Source organism: Convolutriloba macropyga, chromosome 2 (assembly GCF_964194025.1).
Source record: "Convolutriloba macropyga chromosome 2, txConMacr16.3, whole genome shotgun sequence".
Taxonomy (NCBI): Eukaryota; Metazoa; Xenacoelomorpha; order Acoela; family Convolutidae; genus Convolutriloba; species Convolutriloba macropyga.
Genome location: NC_134469.1, coordinates 61,258,268 through 61,282,245, shown reverse-complemented (window position 1 = coordinate 61,282,245; position 23,978 = coordinate 61,258,268). Strand labels below are relative to the sequence as shown.

The 23,978-nt window shown below is 33.7% G+C and overlaps 1 protein-coding gene across 1 annotated transcript in view; it reads left to right on the top strand.

Moving 5' to 3' along the window:
* Positions 1-23,978, top strand: part of LOC142334953 (unconventional myosin-Id-like) — a 97,792-nt gene that overhangs the window by 17,090 nt on the left and 56,724 nt on the right. The window contains exons 4-7 of the mRNA XM_075383282.1: positions 9,674-9,859; positions 10,098-10,316; positions 10,888-11,043; positions 15,841-16,173. Coding sequence (XP_075239397.1) covers positions 9,674-9,859; positions 10,098-10,316; positions 10,888-11,043; positions 15,841-16,173 — 894 coding nt within the window. The remainder of the gene's footprint in view (positions 1-9,673; positions 9,860-10,097; positions 10,317-10,887; positions 11,044-15,840; positions 16,174-23,978) is intronic.

Genomic DNA, 23,978 nt, shown 5'->3' with positions numbered 1-23,978 from the left:
AAAAAACGATTATTTATATTAACTCTTATGAAAATTAAAGAATAAAAGTGTTTTACAGGGGAAATTTCTAATTTTCCATGGTCCGGGCCTAAAGTCATTATCAGCAGTTGGCAAACAAAAATTTACAATAGCTTTTTCAGGTTCAAGCACTAAATGATACAATAATTTTTTAATGTCCATTTATTTTCACTTTGAACTAAAAATTATTGTTCCGACCCCTCGTGAGGGGGGGGGATATATACTCAAATGGTTTTTTTTGTTCAGAGAATTTTGGCCGATCGATATATTCATTGTAGAGAGTTGTGAGTGGTATCATTAGAAAGCTCGTCCAGCATAGAATATGGAATTAAAATGATTTTTTTGATTTTCATCGTTTTTTACAAGGAGTTATCGAGGTTTAAATTTCTGAGAATGCTTTTATTCACATTTTCCTGAATTTTGACTAAAATTTCGTCAATTTTGCTAAAATTTGTTAAATTTTTCAAAAGATTGCGGTTGATTTTTTTAAAGACAAGAAAACGCTTTTGACAATTCTGTTTATTTTCATTTAGTTTTTGTGTCAAAAACTCTTCCTAAATATTTCAAATTTAAGATTTTTTCACCAAAAAAAACACGAAAAAAGTTTCTTTGCTCCATTTGATTAAATTTACCGGAAGTACACATTCAAACGCCACTAACACAATCTTTTTAGACTCAAAAGAGGGATATTTCCATTTCAGCTTCCGTTGAATGTGCTCTGTAATTAAAACTTTGCAGTTTTTTTGCTAACTTTACCCGTTGATTACTAGTTTGACTTTTAAATAAATAATGGATCTAATTTTTATTAATAATTTGGTCAACTTGTGGCTTAGTTTCAGCAAAGAAACAGTGCTTCTTCTTTCTATTGATTTAAATGTTTATCTTTATTGCGGTTTTACGCCTTAAGTTATGATTTTCTGGCTTTGATACTACTAGATTTCACATGCTTTATTTTTTTACGTATTTGCCCATTTTTCACGTTTTCCAGTTTTGTCACCTAATCACGTTATTGGCAGTTCACATACAACAAAATTGGGTTCAAAATAGGGCACAATTTATAATATTAAAATCGTTAAAGACATAGATTATGTTTTTAACGGCTTTAACACTACTTTCTCGAAGAATTGGATTGAGTTTTTTAATTTTATGTGTAGCTGTAGTTTTTTTACTTTGACTTTTTAGTCGTATTTCCTGTGTAATGAAAGGTTTCACTGTCTCTTCATGGAACCATAGATGAGCCAATATTCTGATATTAAGAGATAGCTGATGGCTTTCATGACTTTGAAAACAGTTGTTCCATGAAAAGACAGTGAAACCTTTCATTACACAGGAAATATCCCTCTTTTGAGTCTAAAAAGATTGTGTTAGTGGCGTTTGAATGTGTACTTCCGGTAAATTTAATCAAATGGAGCAAAGAAACTGTTTTTGTGTTTTTTTTGGTGAAAAAATCTTAAATTTGAAATATTTAGGAAGAGTTTTTGACACAAAAACTAAATGAAAATAAACAGAATTGTCAAAAACATTTTCTTGTCTTTAAAAAAATCAACCGCACTTTTTTGAAAAATTTAACAAATTTTAGCAAAATTGACGAAATTTTAGTCAAAATTCAGGAAAATGTGAATAAAAGCATTCTCAGAAATTTAAACCTCGATAACTCCTTGTAAAAAACGATGAACATCAAAAAAATCTTTTTAATTCCATATTCTATGCTGGACGAGCTTTCTAATGATACCACTCACAACTCTCTACAAGGAATATATCGATCGGCCAAAATTCTTTGAACAAAAAAACCATTTGAGTATATATCCCCCCTCAAGAGAGGTCGGAACAGTAATTTTTAGTTCAAAGTGAAAATAAATGGACATAAAAAAATTATTTTATCGAGGGGTCGGCTCCAAAATAAAATTAAACACTTTTTAACTTCGCAATTTTGTTCCTTTTATTGTCGATTTGTTACATAGTCTCATTTATAACAGGTCAAATATGACACTATTGGTGTCACGAAAAGGTGTTAGAAGGGATTGGTGTCACAAAATTTAATGTTTTTAGAGAGTCCATTATGACTTTACTGGCTTCGACACGGGTTTTTCACAAAAAAGAAGTAAGTTAATTTGTGAATTTTGTCATAATTGACGTTCGTATTGTAGCCGTGAGATAAATTCTGATTAATTGCAGGTCTCAAGGGCTTCTTTTCGACGAATAAAAGAACATATTTAATTTTTTCACTCTGTTATTAATGGCTTTCATGACTTTGGAAATATTTTTTTTCGAAAAAAAATATTACTTAGTTTTGCCCTTTTTATCTCTTTTGTCAACTTTTTACCTAAACTTATTAACGAGAGGTCACATACTACATTATCCGTGTTCGAAGAAAGTGCAATCAAACATATTTTGAGGTCCAAATTATGGCTTTACGGCTTCGAAAGCTTTTTCTGGCAATTTTTTTTAAATCTTTGTTTGCTGTCTATTTGTTTTCTTTTTGTAAGTTCATAAAAAACTGAACAACGAAAGCTCTTAATGTCCTTCCATAAAAACATTGGAAATCGTAAACCTATGGCATATTTTATTTGATTTCTAATGGTTTTCATTACTGTGAAATAAATTGTGTTTTTTTACCAAAATAAGCTTGAATTTGTCTTTTTGTTCTCTATTTTCTAATTTTTACCTAGCCTTATTATGGTATCATATCTTTTCTGGTCAATCACAAGTTTGCTGATGACAATCACATGTTTGAAACTAAATTCGCTAAGTTGCAGCGTTATTTGACTCTATTCTGACTTTGTTAATAAGTTTTGTTTTTTAAAACGGACAAAGTCTTTGATGTAATTATTGTTTGTTGTTGTTGTTTGATTTTGCTGTTCGTCTTTGCTCGCTTTCTTGATATTAGCATATCTCATCAATCTAATGGCTCATTTTTTTTACTTCACTGAGTTATTTGCTTTGGAGGCTATCTTTTCGTTTATACACCAATTGTTTTGAAAAATACTTTTATTTTTGGGTTTTTCTATCCGTTACTCATTTGGCAGACAATTATGCCAAATTTGTGGATGAGTGTGGTCAAAAATTTATATGCAATTGCACCTAATGTGCAAATTATGTGCAATTGTACTGAGCCTCCTTGTTTATTTCAGATGCCCAGGTAAAAATTCAATTTTTTGGCTAAAGATGTTCTTTCAACTGTTTTTATAAAGAACTTCTAATTATCCTAACTTTTAAAAAGAGATTAGACAACAGTGTAAACAAAAAAGATTATACAACAATGTATACAACAGTTGAAAAAGAACAAAAATTACATTTTAGGTAATTTTAAGAATTATGAAATGGAAATTAGTCACAAAGTTATCTTAACAAAGAAAAAGTTTCAATTTTTATCAGATTAAAAATTTTTTTGATGGTTGAAAATAATTTTTTATCTTGGTCTTTTTACCTTACCGAAGAACTGAATAGTGATGCATCAAATAAAAAAGCGTTTTTTAAAAAAATTTAAAATCAATTTACTGTGAGGTACAGTTTGAAGCAAAATGAGGTTCAGCGAATATTATTTTATAATAAAATGATAGTATAAAAACATTCAATTATTCTCAATATGAAACGCTGAAAAAAGTTAAAATCTAATTATTTTGAAATTACATAAAACTGCAAGCTTATTTACAGCAAAATTTTTTGGAGCAGATTATTTACTTTTGTAGTTTATTAGGAAAAATTGTATTAAAACCAAAAATCTTCTGGTTTTGTTTTTTTCCAGAAAATTAAGTCTTGCTTATATATCACAAAGACAGCTTATATTATATTAAAGAAGTTTTTTGACAAAATGTTTTGTCATACTGAGTTTTTTCCTTTCTGAAGGTTGAGCAGTTCTGTGTTTTGGTTTTGAAAATCAGTTTAAGTTTCCAAATTCTTCTTGGCAATTTGGATATGTATTTCCCCTCAATTTGAATTAATTTTTGTTGTCATTTTTTAGTTTCACATGGCGAAAAGATTAAATAAAAATTTTTTGATGTCTGAATTCTTCTTCCTTTTTCTTACGAAAAGCAAAACTTTAAGAAGGCAAGTCTTGTTTGGGATTGTTAATTTTTTTATGCCCTGAAACCTATTCTGCTTAGATTTACAATTAAATCCAAACCTTTTTTCGGTACTTTATTAAACTGCAAATTTTTCGTTTTGCAGTATAATTACCAGAGATATCAAAATTCAATTGTTAACTCAGAACGTCACAGCGAAAATTTATCAATTACCATAGCGTAAACGAGAATTATTAACCAGAGGTCACATACTACATTATCCGTGTTCGAAGAAAGTGCAATCAAACATATTTTTAGGGCCAAATTATGGCTTTACGGCTTCGAAAGCTTTTTCTGGCAATTTTTTTTAAATCTTTGTTTGCTGTCTATTTGTTGTTCTTTTTGTAAGTTCATAAAAAACTAAATAACGAAAGCTCTTAATGCCCTTCCATAAAAGCATTGGCAATCGTAATCCTATGGCATATTTTATTTGATATCTAATGGTTTTCATTACTGTGAAATTAATTGTTTTTTTACAAAAATAAGCTTGAATTTATTTTTTTGTTCTCTATTGTCTAATTTTTACCAAGCCTTATTATGGTATCATATCTTTTCTGGTCAATCACAAGTTAATTCGTTTAGTTGCAGTTTTATTTGACTCTACTCTGACTTTGTTATTAAGTTTTGTTTTTTAAAACGGACAAAGTCTCTGATGTAATTGTTGTTTGTTGTTGTTGTTGTTTGATTTTGCTGTTCGTCTTTGCTCGCTTTCTTGATATTAGCATATCTCATCAATATAATGCCTCATTTCTTACTTCACTTTGGAGGCTATCTTTTCGTATATACACCAATTGTTTGAAAAAATTTTGTTGAATTTCAGTAAATACTAATATATATTTTTTGTGAAAATCATTTCCTCTACAATTATGAAGCTACAGATATCGTTTTCCAAAACCGTCTAGGTATCAAAAATAGTTCAGGTGTTAAAATTGGAGAGCCTAACTTTGTAATGATCTATGCCTCTTCTCGTTCCACTTTTTACAATTGAAAGAAGTTGAATTGAATTGGGGCGCTATTTTCTTACGACATAAAATGGAGTATTGGAAAAAGTTTTTTTTTTAAAATCAATTTTTTTGAAATGAATTTTTAAGCGCGAAATTGGACGTGTGACAAAATTGGTGTCGTTTGGATGTTGATTAAAATTTGAAGAGTGTAGTGAAAGGAGTGTGCTTTTTTGTTCATACTGCTGTTTCCTAGAGAGCCGACTGTTCAGGTGCGAATAACATTTCCTGTTCACATGCTGCTTTTCAAGCAGTTTTTTAATTGTATTTTTTGAGAAAAATTTATTAGGATTTTAACTTTAGAGATGATTCGATTGTGGTTTGAAAGTTTCTTTGAATGAACTTGAGTTTCATGCTTATATGGAGGTTTTTTAGATAATTTGCTGATTTTTAGGAGATTAGTAACTTTTTGGTTAAATGATTTCTTTTACTGTCTTAATGGGATTTTTTGAGAACAAGATCATTACTTACAGAGTTACCGCCGGGGTAAAATTTTCTTAGGTATGAAACAGTTTATTGTTGAGTGTAACTATTTCTAAGACAAAATTTTGATTTTTCGTTTCTTTTTTGTAATCTATGACGAATTTTTCTCAGTATGTTATGATTTGTCTTTTGATTTCTGCTACTTCTAATACTGTATTTGATCTTTTTTTTTGCTTGACGAACATTTCTATGTCCTCAAGTGCTATTGTAATGTATAAACATTTACTATTTTTTGTTCTATTGTTTTTTAGTTAAGTTGTTTTCCTTGAATTTACTGCAATATGTTATTTACAATTCAAAGAATTTGAATTGTATTGGTGCGCTGTGTTTTTTTTTAAGATGTGTTCACACATTTTTCAATGAGTTTGATCTTTCAAAACGGGATAAACAGGTAAAGCCCAGCGGGCATTAAATTTCATTAGAGGCCCAAATTGGGCTTTAGCAGTCTTTCAAGTGCTTTTAGTGGTACAGCTGCTGGGATGGCCTTAATTTAAGGTTAAAAGATCATTTTTAGGAGTTTTTGGGCTCAAAATGGTGCAGTTCTTCATGTTTTTTGTGATTTTTTTTGAGTTTTTTTGTTTGATTAGTCTTAAGTTGAAGTTTTAAAAAGTTGATGAATGCCTTTTGCGAGACAAAATTGCTTGTTATGACCAGTTTGTGAGCTATATGTTTTCGTACTACAAACACAAACACTCAAAATAATACTAATTTTTGCAATTTCTTCAGGTTTTTTGAAAATTTTTGTAATTTTGATTATTTCAGCCCTAGGTTTCAAGAAACCTACTCTAGGGTTTGATAAATGGTTTGATGATAGATTACTGCATAGTTTCTAGTGTTAATGGAATGGTTTTCAACTTTTTGCTATCAAGATTTTTAGCATTTTTTGAAAAAAGTTGCAATTTTTTCATGTTTTTTGACATTTATTGTCATTATTCGATTTGTTTGAGTCCCAGGGGCCAGAAAACCTCATTAGGGGTTGGACAATGAGTTACGGAAAAATTTTTAGTTGCCATGGAATAGGTTTCAAGTTTTGTATATCACAAATTTTTGTAATTTTTTTGACAAAATTCGCATTTTTTCAGGTTTTCAAAAATGTTCGTCATTTTTTCAGTTTTTCCAGCTTCAGGTACCAGCCAATCTCCTTTGAGGTTTGTTAGTAGGGAACTATATCTTTTCTAGTAACAATCGAATGGGTTTTAACTTTTTAATGTCTCGAATTTTAGCATTTCTTTTGATAAAATCTGCAATTTTTTTAAGGTTTCCTAAAGTTTTTGTCAGTTTTTGATATTCTTCCATTCTCAAGTGCAAGAAAACCTATTCCGCGTTCTGATAAAAAGTTACTGCATGGTTTTTAGTTTCAATGGATTTGTTTTCAACAATTTAATCTCTGGACTTTTAGAAGTTTTCTGATAAATTTTGCAATTTTTTTCAAGTTCTTTCAAAACATTTGTATTTTTTTTAATTTTTCTTGCCTCAGTAGCCAGGTAACCTCATCCGAGGTTTGATAGTATGTTATTAGATAGCTGCTAGGGGGCAATTGAATGGCTTTCAACATTTTAATAGAACGAATTTCTATTTTTTGAAGTTTGAATTTTTTTCTAAAAATTATTGCCTATCGATCTGTGAGCCAATGATTTTTTTAAAGCTTTGAATTAGGTTACTGGATAGCCTCTAGTGACACAGAAATGATTCTGAAGAGATTTATATCACGATTGTCAGCAACATTTCCTTATAATTTGCAATTGATTTCTTTTTTAAAAATTTTTTGGTCATTTTCGAGTTAATCTACAAGGGCCAATGGATATTTTTCAGGTCATGCAGATATAATACAGAACCGATTTCAGAAACAAAAATTGGATTGGAAAATATTTTTGAAATAGGTGTTTTTAAAGGGAAAAATTTTGCCTTAGGTTTAAAAGCTTCAAGAGTTATAGCAATGAGTATATTTTTGTTTAATTTTGATTAGTTTCAATGTTTTGAGATGATTTTGTTTGTGTTCTGGCTGGCATTTTTCAATTGTTCTTTTTGGCATTTTTCAACACCGAAACTAAAAATTGACAAAAAAGCGAGTGCTTTTGTGGTGGAGATTTTGACTTTCGTGCTAGAGAAAAATTTTTGACTCTCTAGCTAGTAGCGAGCAATTTAAATTCATTTTTTTTTAATGTTTGTTTTAGTTTTTTTGATCTGATTTTCTCCAAATGCTTTTTCCTCATCCAATTCTAGTCATTTGGAAGAGTGGTTTTGTGGTTGAGTTAATGCAAATTCCTTGAGTTAAAAGCCAGGAGTTGTCTTGCTATGTTTTTTTTTTAAGTTCGTGTGACCCTTTGATCACGTTTTTCGTTTTACACATGTCTCAGTTTTCATGTCATTTTGCGAATTTACCTCACTGAAGGTATTTAACTGAATTGAGTTTAAAATTCACCGGGCAATTTTTTGCGAATAGGTCAAAAGCGAACGAAAAGAAATGGGATAAAATACAGTGAGGACACCAGTACTTAATGTTCGATTCAAAAGCTTAAGTTGAGTTTTCAAAAATTCCTTAGATTATGCTCATAACTGGTTAGCTTTAAGCTTCTTTTTCTCCAGTTTTAAAATCGAACTCGCCAAAATTATGTAATCTATTGACACTGTAGAAGAAATTAGAACACTTTTTGATAGTTACAAAAAAAATAAATTGTCAGTTTTCCTCTATTTTATCTGATTGTTTCAATCCCAACGGCGCTCAGTGAGATCAACGGTGCCTATGTTTTGATAATTTGTCGGCTGTATTAATTTGGCCAATCACAGCTTTTTCAGAATTAACTTAATTGCTCATTTTTATTTAATTCTCGGCTAACATGCTCATATTTTTATTATGGGGTAAGCGCCCTGTCGGCCAACACGGTTTTTTATTCCAATTTTTTATCTGATTTTGTGCCAAGAAAACCATTGAAAATTAATCGTGGCATGGTAACCTGTTAACAATACCTACAGGTCCACTTTGCCCCCGCCCCACCCTAGTCCAAACCCAAGGTCAAATTTGCAAAAATTTGCAAATTGATTTACAAACTTTGTAAAACAATGTATTATATTTGCAAATATTTGCAAACAGGTTTTGCATATTTGACATTAATTTGCAAATTTTTGCAGTTTCTCACATTATTTTTCAAACAATTTTATAACTTTGACATAAATTTGCAACTCTCACATTAATTTGCAATTTTTTTTTCAAATTTGACCTCGGTTTTTTCATTTGAAAACTGGCTCAAAAAATCATTAAAAAACGTCCTAAATCTAAGCTTCAGGCCTCTCTTCTTAAAAAAATAAAAGTGTCGCAAGATATGAATGTACACATATTTTGTGCATCGACAAAATTTTAAAGAAAACAATAATAAAAATATTAGCAAGCATCACCAAAATTAATCTAAGACATCAAGAAAGCGGTCCGTTCCTTCCTTTCTATCTTCAATTTTTTTTGTTTTTTAAAAATTTTTCATAAAATTTCAACTTTTTTGAAATTCTTGTCGAAGTCGTGGCCCTTGTCGAAAGTTGGAACTTCGCTGCTGACATTTGTAAATATTTGCAAATTTGACATTACGTTTAGACTAGGGCACTTTGCTTATTTGCTCATCTTATTCGCTTGAAAATCTATAGCTATATAAGTCATGGTTTATCAAAATCCTAACAAGTTGAGACGAGAAATTTTCGTGACACGTCTTGATAAGATCTCAATTCTCTTGGCATGTCAAGATATTTCAGGCTATGCATGAATTATCTTGATCTTTTATGGCATGGCAAGCTGTATTATAATTACTTTCACTGGGGATACTTCATCACTGCACTCTTCCAGTGATTGGTATTGATTTAAATATGGGATACGTTATTCTGATGCAAATCGAGAACCGCGTAAATAGGTTCCAGGTGTAGGATAGAATTTCGAACTGTCTTTAGCAGAGTCACCTAACCATTTGTGAAGCACCAACTTTGCATTCTTTGAAATGACGACAGGATTAAAAACAGACATTGTATATAGGATAATCTAGCATTCTAGGATATGGCACCTCAGAGATCTGGCATCTTTAACTTGCACGTTTGAGTTGAATAAAGTTTATGCAACTCTGTTTACTTCAGGATTGGAGGGGAATGAAGTGCACTTAACAGTGGAACAAGCTAGAAGTGAGTTGCCCAATGTGATCCAGTGCCTCTTTGAGAGGACATTTGCGTGGGTTGTGGCCAAGTTCAACGAATGCCTTTCTGTCAAGTCCACAAAATGGGAGTTCGGATCTCTGGTCACACTCAATGTCATCGACTGCCCAAGTAATGGATAATCTTACACAATCGATTTAATGCTTTTTAAGTCCGTACATTAGTGCTCGACCGGAATGGGCTGTGAAAAGACTTTCTTGAATTTAACGGGAACCTCGAATTTTGCTGGATTTAAAATGGTTAACCTAGACAGTTTATTGACCAAAAATGATGTAGAAATTGGCTACTGTTTTCAGGATTACACTTCTAACTGCATAACATTTGGACTTTAAATTTTTAATTCCTTTAGCTTTCATGGACTCAGACGTGAATGGGTTGCGAGAACTGTGTGTCAACTACTGCAACGAGGCGCTTCATCTCCAGTATTTGATGAGCACGATGCGAAAGAACCAGCAGATGTACCAAAAGGATGGGCTTCAGTGGGAGCAAATCAAATTTGAGAGCAACCGGGATGTGGTAGACATGATTGGACAGCCATTTAAAGGCATGCTGTCCATCTTAGATGAAGGTAACAAATCTTAACAATGTTGCTAACCACCATGTCTAATGTTTAAATAATGTGTCAAAAATAGTGTAAGTTAACGATCTCAAATTTAAACTTTGAAAGTTTAGCTTAAAAGGTGAAACATCTAAAGCGAATTTATAACGGGCTAAAGCAGATGAAATGGAACTAAAGCAAAAAAATGGCGCTCAGAATTCAAATGACTACATTGATGCTCAATTGCATGCTTTCACGTTTTTCGAACGTTCAATTATCTGAACTTTATGGGACAGGCTATAAAAGCCAATTCGTATCGGAACACGTGAAAGTACATCATATATTGACAATGTTAACTTTTAACGACGCCTGTCAAATCTCTAAAGGTCATGCTTTTCTCTTGCTCTACTTTTTTTTCTACTTTTTTCTGATCTCTAAAACAATGTAGTGTACATATAGTTAAGGCTAAAGAGTACTCGGAACAACTATCTACAGAACAGCTTCTAGCTTGTTAACCTTTATATCACAGCCCAGTAATTTGTTTACTCTATTGGGTATATCAGCTGGTGGTTGTTACACCATCGCTAATTTTTTTTCACAGGAAATATAGCAGCTGGATTTGTGACTGATCGGACCTTCTACAAAGCTGTGAAGGCAAAGCTGAGTGACAACAAGCTTTTCCTTAACCACACCCCCCACAACACCAGACAGTGCACATTCAGACTCAGACACACCTGGGGACAAGTAATTTATTCTGGTTAGTGTGCCTGGAAAAAATTGTGTCCTATCTAAACTGATTAGACATTAAAGATCTGTTCCTTTCCTTGCGTCTTTGCTTATGATCAAAAAGAGCTAACAATGTTTGATTGCACATAATATTGAGCTCTCGCTCATACACATTTTTGACTGGCCTACAAAGCGAGGAAGAGAGAGAAAACTTTAAGAAAAAACACTCTTCGAAAACAATTCATAAAAAATTGAGTTTTAAAAAATTTTTAAAAAACGCAAACCACAAAACGGACTAAATAATGCCGCATTTGACTGCCAATGATACGTCATTTCAAAGCAAAAGTACCTCACAAGACTCGGTAACAAGTAAAAAAAAAAGCAAAGTCGCAAATGCATTGCACCAATCTGCTTTCAACTAAAAAATAATTTACAGATTCTTATTTAACTCCCTAGGAAGCAATGGGATCGGCCTTTCGTGAGACAATAAACTAAGTAAGGTAGCGTTGCAAAGCTAATGAGACTAGGACGCAATATAAACAACAAAATCAGTTAATACAAACAAACGTTAGCATCGACCAAAACTCAAAATCTATTTTTTTGAGAAACACTTAATAACAATTTCAAAATGGCATCAGAAAAACCAAACAAAAGTCTAATTAGCCTCAAACAAAGCAGCAAAACAAACATGATAAATGATGTAGCCTGTAATTGACTGGAGTGTATGCGACCTGTCCTTAGTGAGAATAGGTTGGTTAAAACAATCGAAAAAAAAGACCGAAAGGGCAGAGTTTGAATAGTTTCTATTTTTGAAAATATTTACTTTTCAAGTCAATAAAGACATTTTTTATCGACTGAAATTTTCAAATATTTTCTTTAATTTCAATATGAAGAGATTCAGACCTGTCATTAACCAGAATTTATCATAAGACAACCAAAAAAGCAAAACAAACTAATACAAAAATTAAAAAAATCGTTTAATTTTGGAAGTTAACGACACCATTGCCATTAAAACGATAAACAAATAAGCTATTCACTGAAAACATTAGATATTTGCCCGCTTCCTCAAAGTTGATGGGATTTTCTACTGAGGTTCTAATGCGACTGGAAAAAACACATTATGGTCAAACATCCAAAAATCACAAAAAAGTTTTGGGAGCCAGAAGTATCAAAGCCATTAAATCACCAACTGTAAAACCACAGCAATAAAGATTTTTTTTGCTAAAAATACAAGATGCAACCAATGTTTTTTGAGTCTGAGTTACAATTTGCAAACGAAAAAAACTGGAAAAGTGCAAAATAGATCAATAATTCTGTAAACCAGACAGTTCCAAAATCATAACATCCATCAAGTGTTAAGTAACAAAAGTTATGCAAATTAACTTGTAAAACCTTGAGAAGCAAGTTGTACCATTAGATGGCGCAGATCAAGTTTTATGACCACAATTTAACAACTACAGCCTGAACTCAAAGTTCTACAAACAAGTTTTTCAAAACACAGTGCTGAAGCCATTCCGACTATAAGTTCCCAATTGAACGTACTATTATGCGTGTTCAGTTTACTAATTTGTGACTATCAATAGGCTCTCATATTAGCGGGACTATGCGAAAAAAAACATAGCGCATCATAGTCCCTGGCCAAAATCTAAAAAGAATTAATCATAGCACATAGTCTCAAATCTACTAAATCTAGATGGGACACGTCAACTATGGCACTAAGCTTCAAGTTGTCAAAACAAAGAACAAACGTACAAGAGATCAAAACATTCACATTTCTTCTAAACAATTTATTTCAAGGTCACTAAAACTATGAGCCATCGCCAGAGGAAGCCACCGAAACTTCTCATTTTCATATTCCCCAATATGACTACGAAAAGAAAATTGCATTCGAAAATTATTTTCTTTTTTGCGATCCAAAAAGTTTCGAAGCCCATTAACCCAGACAGTATTCACTTAAAACATTATACATGTGTTCAATTAGGCCTACATTCAAAGCTTATGTGACCTGATTTTAATATGATAATCTGACAAGGTAGTATCAAGGAACTTCAACAAAGCAGAAAATTCCATAGATTAAAAACAATTATGCAAGTTGTTAGATCGAAGCCACGAAACCATTGATTAAGCTTGTAACCAATAAATGAGTTCATTTGCACTCTTTAGAAAACTGATGCAGCGCGGTAACATCAGACTGCATTTCGGTATACTCAGACTGAGCTACAAACTAACAGAAAAAAACGAGAACAATTTCAAAAAAATCGTAAGGACCTTCTCTAAACTAATTTAATTAATTTCTTGAGAGCCATTTCGCAACAACTTGTTGAAACATTAAATAGCTCCAGTTAAATCGTTTAAAAAACCAGCTGGCTCTTCTACTTGTGGTACTAATTCAGGAGGCTTCAAAAAGAACAGCACGTGTGGGTGAAACACATTATTTCAATTTAAGTTTTTGAAAACACTTTGCCGAATCCACAAAAAACTCTAAAAAAGTTTCCCTCTTAAATCATAATGAAGATAGATTTTCAATGAGAAGCTATTCTGTTCTGTCTTAATGCAAAAAAAGAGAAACAAGAAAAAGGTAAAAATAACTTTTAAGAACTACAGCGCACGAATAAAAACAGAGAAACTTTTTATTATCAAAATCCACGATGAGATCAAAAATAGTCATTATTTTTGCAGACCGTTCATTCATAACAAATAGTTGTACCGAATTTTACCGTAATAGATAAATGGGTAGCAAAAATTTCGATAATCAAATATAAATGGTGATTTTTAAATCAGGATTCCTTTAAATAAGCAAAAACATGGGCGAAATGTTTAGTCCATAACACTTTTCTAGGAGGCGCAGGAAAGATTAGTTTTATTCTGAGTTTTTGTCAAACAGATGTTTACACTTGATTAACTTAAAAGACTTAAACATCGGATAAATGTCCAAAATTTCAAAAAAAAATATGAAAACTTGTTAAAAATAAAGCCAAGAAACCATTGATAATGAATATAACCATTGAAATGGTTCATTTGTTTTTGTTAGCTGAGCTACAAAAGCAAGACTGAGCTACAAACTGACAGAAAAATAACAGGAAAACTTTAAAAATTTCAAAAGGACATTCTCCAAACTAACATAATCAAATTATTAAGAGCCGTTTCGTATCAACTGAAAATACCATATAGCTCCAATTACATCAATTAAAAAGCCAGTTGGGTCCTCTACTTGTGATACTAGTTCACGGGACATCAAAAAGAACAGGAAATGTAGACAAAACACATGATTTCAGTTTAAGGTTTTGACAACACTTTGCTGAAGCCACAAAAATCGGTAAAAAACATTCCCACTTAAATCATGATGAAGATAGATCTCAATGAGAAGCTTTTCTGTTGTGTCTTATTGCAAAAAACAGAAACAAGAGACAGCTAAAATAGTTTTTAAAAACTACAGCGCACCAATAAAAACAGAAATTTTTGATTCGCAATAATCGCGATGAAATCAAAGATAGTCATGATATCGCTGACTGTTCAGTATTAACAAATAGTGGGTCCAAATTTAACAGTAATAGATAAATTGGCAACAAAGGTTTTAACATATCAAAAGTAAATTGTGCATTTTGGATCACGATTCCTTTAAATTAGCAAAAAAAACACAGGCGAAATGTTTAGTACAGAACACTCATTTAGGAAAAGGAAGTAAAACTAGCTTTATTTTGAGTTTATTTTAAAGCAAACGTTTACAGTTGAAAAACTTAAAACTTTAACTTTATAGTCTTCTGCGAGTGGTTTAGAAAATATAAAATTTGGAAGAATAGTACTATCAAAATTTTGGAAATCTTTCAACCAAAGATATTTGTATGATTATTAACTGCGCTCAATTAGAAATATGGAATGGAAGCTTTGAATGATAGCAACTTTAAATGCTGTTACGATGTAAATACTCGTACTTTGTAAAAATACATTTCAACAAATATTTCGAGGACCAACCCAAGAACAACTAGAAGAATGATTTTGAATAAATTTCGTATTAAAAAATTTTCCTTTCATGTCCTTTTATAAGCTCAAAAGTGTGCTAGTAGTAGTGCAGTGCGATAAGCGCATAGCAAACAATTTCACTTTGGATATGGACTGTTGTTAAATCTGTTTGTTCACATGATCATGCGAGTTGTTGCACAATTTTTTTTTATTTTTATTTCATTTGCTCACTTCTCTATTTTAAATCACTTTTTTCCCAACAAGCATCAACAATGGGTTTTGAAATGACTGCGACTTTGAATGCAGTTTAAATAGTTTAGGTTGGCAAGCGGGACTAAGTTATCTTTTGGCAACATCAAAAATTTCTGCCCACAACAAAAACAATTTTTTTATTCGTGATAAACCAATAAAGCACTGCAAAACAAAATTTTCCCATACTCCGCACAGTTTTCCTTCTAGTCTATGTCCTTGAGAATGTTTTCAAAACATCTGTGAAAATTTTTGCGGGCAAGAATTTTCTTTTAAATTTCAAAATAGGACAAATATTTTTTGATTCATTTTTCATTCGAAATTAAAGTAAAATGTTTCGTCTGATAAAACAAAAAAAAGACTTATGTTTAAAAAAGATTTTGCCATTAGAATGGAATTTGAGCATACTGTTTCAACACGATAGCATGAAAAACTTGCAAATGGACTCTACATAGTTTGGGGCAAAATTGAGATCGCTGTTGCGATATAAATATTAATTTTTTTTTTTAATCTGGTTCATCTGGACAGATTTTTGAGCCATTAATTTGTAGTCGATATTTGTTTTCGGCAACTTGATATTTTTTCGAATTTTTAAAGTTCACTTTTTAAAATGTTATAGTTGACGGGTTTCTACAACAAAATGGGACCACACACATGGCAGACTTGAAAGAAATTCTCCTCAACTCCTCTCAAAATTTTGTGGCCCGAGAAAGTTTTGAACTGGCTTCGTTCGGCTCTCAGATGAACGTGGACTACTTCCGTTCAGTTCTTTCTCCAAAAAACAGCTCCAAGAACCTGTTGGATAGTGACATGTATAAGAGTAATTCTCTCATGGACACTTTGGGTTCAAAGCTGAAGTTGTTTGTGACGCAACTGGACAAATCGATTGATGCTAAGGACGCTTATTATGTGTGTTGTCTGGACCCCCGTGTCTCGCAGTCCAATAGCAATGGTTAGTTGTCGCTGTATTCCTGAAACCCAAATTAAATGAAAAAAAAATAAAAATAATTGACGATGGTCTCCTATTTACTTGTTTTTAATGTTTTTTTTAATCAATAGATGATAAATTAGGGTACCAAAAAGCTGCGTACACCTGAAGCATCTTTGATAAGCACCGCAAACATCAAATAATTTCGAACAATATGAACAGACATGAACAATATGAATATTACGACATGAACAATATGAACAGACAAAGTTATCAGGCACAGGATATAAACGGATTGTTAAAACGTGAAGACTCAAGATTTGATCTTCAAACAAGAACTAAAATTATGATTAAAATTAAGTGGCGAAGGAAAGTGAACTAAATTAAATTTAACTAAAATAACTTGATTTGCTATACCAAATCAATAGCCCCAGAATGAATGAAATGTACTACTGTACCACATTTCCCCCTCGACAAAATAAATGACGAAGTTCTTTATCATAAAATTAATAACATATGTACTGGTTACTATAATTACTGCTATAATGTTTTTATTTCAGAAAGTTTTAGTCAAAGCAGTTTAACGTTCGGCAAAGTTTGATCACTGTCACTCTCATAAAATCTTTCCGCCTCGCCGACCGTCATTGATGCCTCTGGTCCCTCGTAGTTAGGCGAAATATAGTACTGTGTGGGGTAGGACTGTGCAGGGGAGCATGGGCCGACTGTAAAATTCGATTCGTTGTGCTGATTCTGAGCTGCGGCCTTCTTTATAGCTGAAATTATTGACTTGTTCTTTATCTGTGTTTGCTTAATAATTTGTCTCCTTTTGTTTCGCGAGGGTACACTGGTACTTGAAGCTGTGGGGGGACAAGTGTGCACAGATGCAAGTAATTCGTCTGAATCAGTTACTGAAGGCGTTGAGCGTTGTCTTTTTAACGGTTTCAGTGCCGCTGGAGCCTTGGTAGCAGCTTTTCTTTTCGTTCTACTAGGGGGCTCCGCGATTACAATGGATGTCAACGGCATCTCTATTGGCACCGCGAAATCACTTGTTACTTCTGCTGGTGGCTTTGGCGGCGCTGTTATAACTCTTTCTTTTGGCTTTGTGGGCATTCGTACTCGAAGAGCTCGAGTTACATTTGAATGTATCGAGGAGACCGCACTGATATCGTCTGCTTTTTTTCGGTGTTTCATTCGTTTGCCTCCTTCTAATTTTTTCTTGGTCTCTTTTGCATGGTGACTAATAATATCTTCAGTAATCTTTCCCGTTGGTGTTTTCGGTCGACGATTCGCATACAATTGTAATTCAGTTTGGCGTTCGGCCTTTGTGCCAAATTTGGCCAAATCTGATTTAAGGATGGTCACATCTCTTTTTCCAGGCTCCTTTATTACTGATGTAAAAGTATCTGTCTTCACCACCGAAGAACCAGGCGCTAACACTTCATATAGCTCGTCCAGGATTTTCTTGGAGCGTTTCGTTCGTGGTCTCTTTTTGGCGAGCTTAATTTCCAGGGAGGCTTCAGTTCGTGTCACCGACAGTCCGACTCCCGTGTGAGGGATCACTCTGGATTCTTTGTTTGGGTCCTCATTCTTCCGTTTTGCTGCGTCCTTGTTTAATCTATCTCTATTCAATTCGAGTTCTGTGTCACTCCTTTCCTCGTTGTCCCAGTTTTCTTCGGATATTAGTTCCTCCCATCTGACTGTCTCCAAATCTAAATTTTTATTTAAAATATTTTTATATGTCAGCTACTTGGGTCAGGTTTCGTCGATATATTACTTAATGGAGTATTAGCCTTTCTACCAAAATGTGCTTCAAATGGTGATACATTAAAAGTCTTTTGAGGGCATATTCGTAGCTGGTAAATAATTGAATTTATCGATGCTTTCACATTAAATTGATTTCGCGTCGCCGTTTTAATCCAAGCTAGGCGATTCTTGATTGTTTGTATTAGCCTCTCAACTAAGCCAATTGCTCTGTGATTGTGTATTGGAGCTTCAATTAACTGTATATTATTTTGACTACAAAATGCTTCAATTTGTTGTCCCGTTTGGCATCGAGCTTGATCTAATCTAATTGAACGGGGTATTCCGTGTAGCAAAACATACTCTTGAAGGAATTTCAAAATGTTATCTGCATTGGCTCTATCAAATACTTCTGCTGTTGGAAATTTTGAAAATCGATCTATACATGCAAGAAAGTAAATCTTTTGATTTTTTTCATTATAAATTGGTCTTCCAAAATCAATTTGAATTTCTTCATTTGGAACTTTGCATAACTTAAATGGCGCCCATTTATTAGCAGGAATAATAGACTTTAATTTTTTACCAATTTTTACACACGGATTGCACTTTGCCGTCTTTGTGATTATGTCCCTGTGCATGTACGGCCACCATGCATGGGTTGCAATATCTGTCATCCCCCATGTTCCAGGATGAGTGCCATGTATGGCTTCGACGTATGCATCTCTGATTGCATGAGAGAGAGCTATCCTGTCGTCGATGAATACATATCCATTCTTGACATGAAGATCTTTCCAGAATGAGTGTATGTACGGCGATATTTGTTTGCAGCGGTCTTCATTTTCAGTTAAGATGCAGTCCCGTACCTCCTTTAAAATTGCATCTTTGGTGGTGAGGCTGGCCATTAGCGTGCTAGAAAAGATCTTCGTAAGGGCGAAGTTAAATGAATCCAAGTAGAGGTTGTCTACTGAGGGTGACGTTACTGTCGTTGTGTCTGTTTTAGGGGTGACTGGTGTTGCTGGTACCACTGGAGCTGTCGATGGTCCTGCCTCTTCCGCAAATCTCACTTTGGAGGGCGTCGATTGCTTGACTTGCATCAAAGTTTCTTCATCTGAGTTCGAGTGTGACATCATGTAGACTGTTTTAAATTTATTGGCAATTCGATGAAAATTGTTCAATTGACATAGCAACTGATTGGTAGGGCGATTTAAGGCAAAAAGCGAGTGAGGAATGTTAGCTGTCTCGATTTGGATATTAGAATTTGAGTTATTTGGTGTTAATTTGTTAATTGAGTTATCACTATCCGTAATTGAAGAATATGTTCTGGACATCGCGGTGCGAATTCACTGCATAAGTTGTTAGTGGAATTTGGAGTATTTGAGGCTTGTTTTGTAAGCGGATTTAGCTATGCGAAATCGACGTAATTTTCCGCATTTAATAAGAAGCGTTTCGCGCTGCGTTTAATAACATCCAATTTTGCTACTATAAATTGCTCGTCATATGCAGATTTATTTACAGCTTTTTGTTGCGGATCGCAAGAGATATAATCTACTAATCCCATTTTTGACCCAGGGAGATGATCAATTGTAAAATCAAATGGCAGTAGTCGATCTACCCAACGTGTCAGTCGACTATTGTAGGATTTGTTAGCTCTATTTTCTCTCATTTGAAAGAAGAGCCCTATGATCAGTTATTACGGTAAATGGTTTGCCGTATAAATAATATTTAAAATGTTCAACGGACCAGACAACACCCAACAGTCCGAGCTCATTAATGCTATATCTGTCCTCCACAGAATTCAAAAATCGCGATGCGAATGCCAGAGTATGCCAACCATTTGGGGTTCGTTGTTCTAATGCACACCCCAAACCTTTACGTGAAGCGTCGCATTTTATACGTGTTTCTAAGTCCGGGTTAAAATGCTTTTTTTCGGTTGTTTCTGCAATCTTCTCTTTAATCAATGTGAACTGTTTTTCAAGTTCATCTGTCCAAATAAATTTTGTATTTTTTTATGCAGAGGTCGAAGTGGGTAACATAATTGCGACAAGTTTGGATTGAATTTTCCTAAGTGATGAACTGAGCCCATAAAGGATCTGAGTTTTTTGAGATTAGAAGGTGCTGATAATTTTCCGATTGCATCCATTTTATTCGACAATGGTGTTATACCTGTTTGTGTAATATTATGTCCGAGCCATTCGATTTTATCTTTTGCGAAATGACATTTAGCAAGATTTATTTGGAGCTTTTCTTGATCTAACTTTATCAGACATTTTCGTAGTAAATCGAGATGTTTCTCCATTCTTCCTCTGCTCACTATTAAAATTTCGTCCAAAAAACAGAAAGTATTATCCAGGCCTGCGAGAGTACAATCAATCGCTTTTTGAAAATCAGCCGGCATATCTGTAAGGCCGTAAAATCCAGTTTTAAAACAATATGTGCCGGTCATATCTCCGCTTACGAGGTTGAAGTTACAATGGCGGGCCGTATCACTGTGTAAATTGAGCTGGCTGTGTGCGTACTGCAAATCAAGAGTCGTAAAATAAGCCTTCTCTAGCGGCGCGGTTGACAGTGTTTGAGAAATCGCTTGAATCAGCGAGTCTATATTCGGCATTTGATACTTGTTTTTGTGAATGGCTTTATTTAGGTTTTTGGAATTTAATGCTATTTTGATTGATCGTAATGCTTTTTGACTGTAATGACTATTGGAGAAAAAAATTGATCAGGGCAATTAGTTAGTTTTTCAATATGTCCTTGGTTTAGCAATTTTTCAAGTTCGACTTTCACTTTCGGTTGGAGATGAATTGGCACTTTTCTTCCTTTTTGATGCGTAACTCGATAATTTTTGTGAAATTTTGAATTGACCGTGTGATGTTTAGATTTTCCTATTTGGGAGATTAATTCTGGAAATTCCTTTGCTAGCTTTTTTTTAATTGCACAAGGTGGTTCTATATTATTGACTTCCGTATTCGGGCAAGGTTTTTGTGATATTGTTATGCCTAATTGATCAAAAAGGTCTCGTCCGAGAATTGGTCGAAAACCATCAGCTACAACCGTGATTGTTGTTTTCTGAATTCTCCAATCATTGCGCCGAACTGGCGTTTTTAAAGTGCCTAGATTTTTGACAATATCATTAGAAAAAGACTTTAATTCTAATGGTTTTTCCTCCGACCATTGTGATTGCGCACCGTTATACATTATTTCTCTGGCGAGCGACATATTGATAATCGTACAACCGCTACCGGAATCGAGGAGCAAGGGACAATTTGTATTGCCAATCGTTATCGTCATATTTTGCAACGCTATTGGCGGTGATCTAACGTTTTCTACTGTCGCAACGTAACTTTCGTCCAAGGAATCATAGTCAGAATTAAATTTTTCATTATAATTTATATAATTGACGTTTTGATTTTCCTGACTTGTATTTTGATCTGTAGTTTCAGCAGTTTCTACATTGTTAATACGATTATTTTGACGTGAATTATGTGCATTGTCAAGTTTTTTCCGACATACCTTGGCGAAATGGTTGAGCAAACCACAATGATTGCATTTCTTACCCATTGCATTTCTTACCCATTTCTTACCATTGTCCAAGCTTGACCACAACCTCTACATTGGCCAACTGATGCACGAGTAACTGCTACTCTGCCTGATTGATTTCCACGTGCACCCGCGCCGCGAAATCGATTGAATGATTGTATTGCATTCACCGTACTGCCAGTTGCGCCGTTATTTGATGATATTCTCTGCTGATTCTGATGGCCCATTTCCTTTTTGACTGCAATACTAAGTGCTCTTTCGGGGTCAACTGTGTCGCGGAGAAGTTCGCGTTGAATATCATCATCCAACATGTTTGTGATGAAAATGTCCCTGATGATCACCTCCTCACGATTTTCAAAAACGCAATTTTCCGCCAATTCTTTCAAAATGCTGTGGAATTGTTCTACCGTTTCACCCTTTTTCTGCTTTCCTGAGAAAAACACATACCGATTGAATGTGATATTTCTTGGGCGGAAAAAAGCTATCTCCATCATCTCCCAAAGTTTGAGGGTAGTCAGGTCATAAATATTGTCATGAGGGAATTTTTGTGTTAGTAAGCGTCTTCCCTCTGTACCGATGCTGAGGTACAAAAGAGACACACATTTTTGATCGCAAAGATGCCAGGGTTGTTCCCCGCATAGCACTCCCGCTTCTGTTATCTTTTGACATTTTAAGTCCCATTGCAACTTCAATTGGCTGTTTCGTATCTGACGGTCTCTCTCCGTTTCATTTGTTGCTTCTTCAATTGGCATCTTGTACTTTGGTTCAACTGGCAATCGTACCATCGTTGGTTTTGGTTGCAGTAGTGTGTCCAGTGTGATATTCTCTCGCGCGAAAATCGCAAGCTTTACTTGGATCAGCCATTTCTCCAATCTGATTGGTGGGTCCGACGTTGTTCGTTCCCAAAATGGCTCTATCGACAATGGTGTCTTTCTAGATTTACGTGCTGGCTGCGCCATGTCATACAGATTCGCAATCTGTAATCTGAGTTGATTCGCGGTGCCGATTTATTCAATTTACTATTCCAAATTAATTGGTTAATTTGCGGAGCGAATTTACTATTAATTTTGTAGCTGAACGATTCAATATTCTGAATGCAGAATATGCGTAGATTTGGCGGAGCGAAAGTTAGTTCTATTGTTAGACTGGTATTTCGCTTAGCGAAATAGGACTCAAAATTATCTGATACAAATTAAAGCTTTGGCGGAGCAAATTCTAGTTTAAGAGAGAGACAACAAATTTGAATTAAGAAAATGAGCAGAATGAAATGAAATTAAAATAACTAAATTAATCAACAATTTGATCACGACAATTGAATTCCAATTGCGGCAACTCAAGATCACAAGACGACATGAACAATATGAACAGACAAAGTTATCAGGCACAGGATATAAACAGATTGTTAAAACGTGAAAACTCAAGATTTGATCTCCAAACAAGAACTATAATTATGATTAAAATTAAATGGCGAAGGAAAGTGAACTAAATTAAAATTAACTAAAATAACTTAATTTGCTATACCAAATCAATAGAATGAGATGTACTACTGTACCACACAAGTTTTTAACGACATTTGTGTCCAAATTCCGACTTTTTTCTTCCACATTTCCCGAAAAACCTGTCTGTTTTTGTAACTGTTGCTTCGCTTAACATTTTCATTTAGATTCAGGTCGGGACTATTTGCTTACCACTCCAGTACCGCCTGTTGTTTTTCTTCGAAAACGTGACTGACAATGCACAAGAGAATGACCCTGTTGAAAAATAAGGTCTTGAAATTGCAATTTATTGTCGCAGTTTTTCTCAGTTTCAAATAAAAACCTTTAACTTGTTTTGTCATCTGCAAATCATTCTTCACCCATCAAATTTTTCTGTACCTTGATTTTACACTGAAACATAAGAGATCGCTTTTCTGATCTCGAAATGATTTTATTTTTTTGTCAAGAATTCTGTTGTATTTCTTCGAAGAACTCAACATATTCCATTGCTAGAGAGGCACAAAAATTGTTTACTTTCCGGTCATGTAGACCTAGATTTTTTTCTTAAGCTGAGTTGCTTTATTTCTCCATGGACATTTCGCGTGGTATCATCAGGGCAAACAGTAACTAAACAAAACAGCTAGTCATCTTTTCCGTGTGCGCGGAGAACACGAGAACGGAATCTCCTTTGAAACTTGTTCAAAACTTCACGGCGTTTTAACAACTTATCTCAAAACAAACGTTTTAATTCAGGTAGAAAAAAGTAGAACAGTGCTTAAATAGCACAAAATGTGATGTACTTTACATATTGGTGCCATCAAAGTGTACAATAATGTATCCTTGTGTGTTGTCACAAATACAAGGTTCTATAGGAGGAATCTTTCGATTATTTGATGTTTCGTCTATTGCTGCTATTGTTCATAGAACAGTGAACTATTGAAGCAAAAAAATTATTTGGCTGGCCATATTTGTAAATATTTCTAAGAAAGCCGACGTTTTCGACTAGAAATTTGACAAGATAAATAAATTATCATTAGTTGATGAAGACTACTTTTTTCTGCCTCAATATTAAATAAAAAT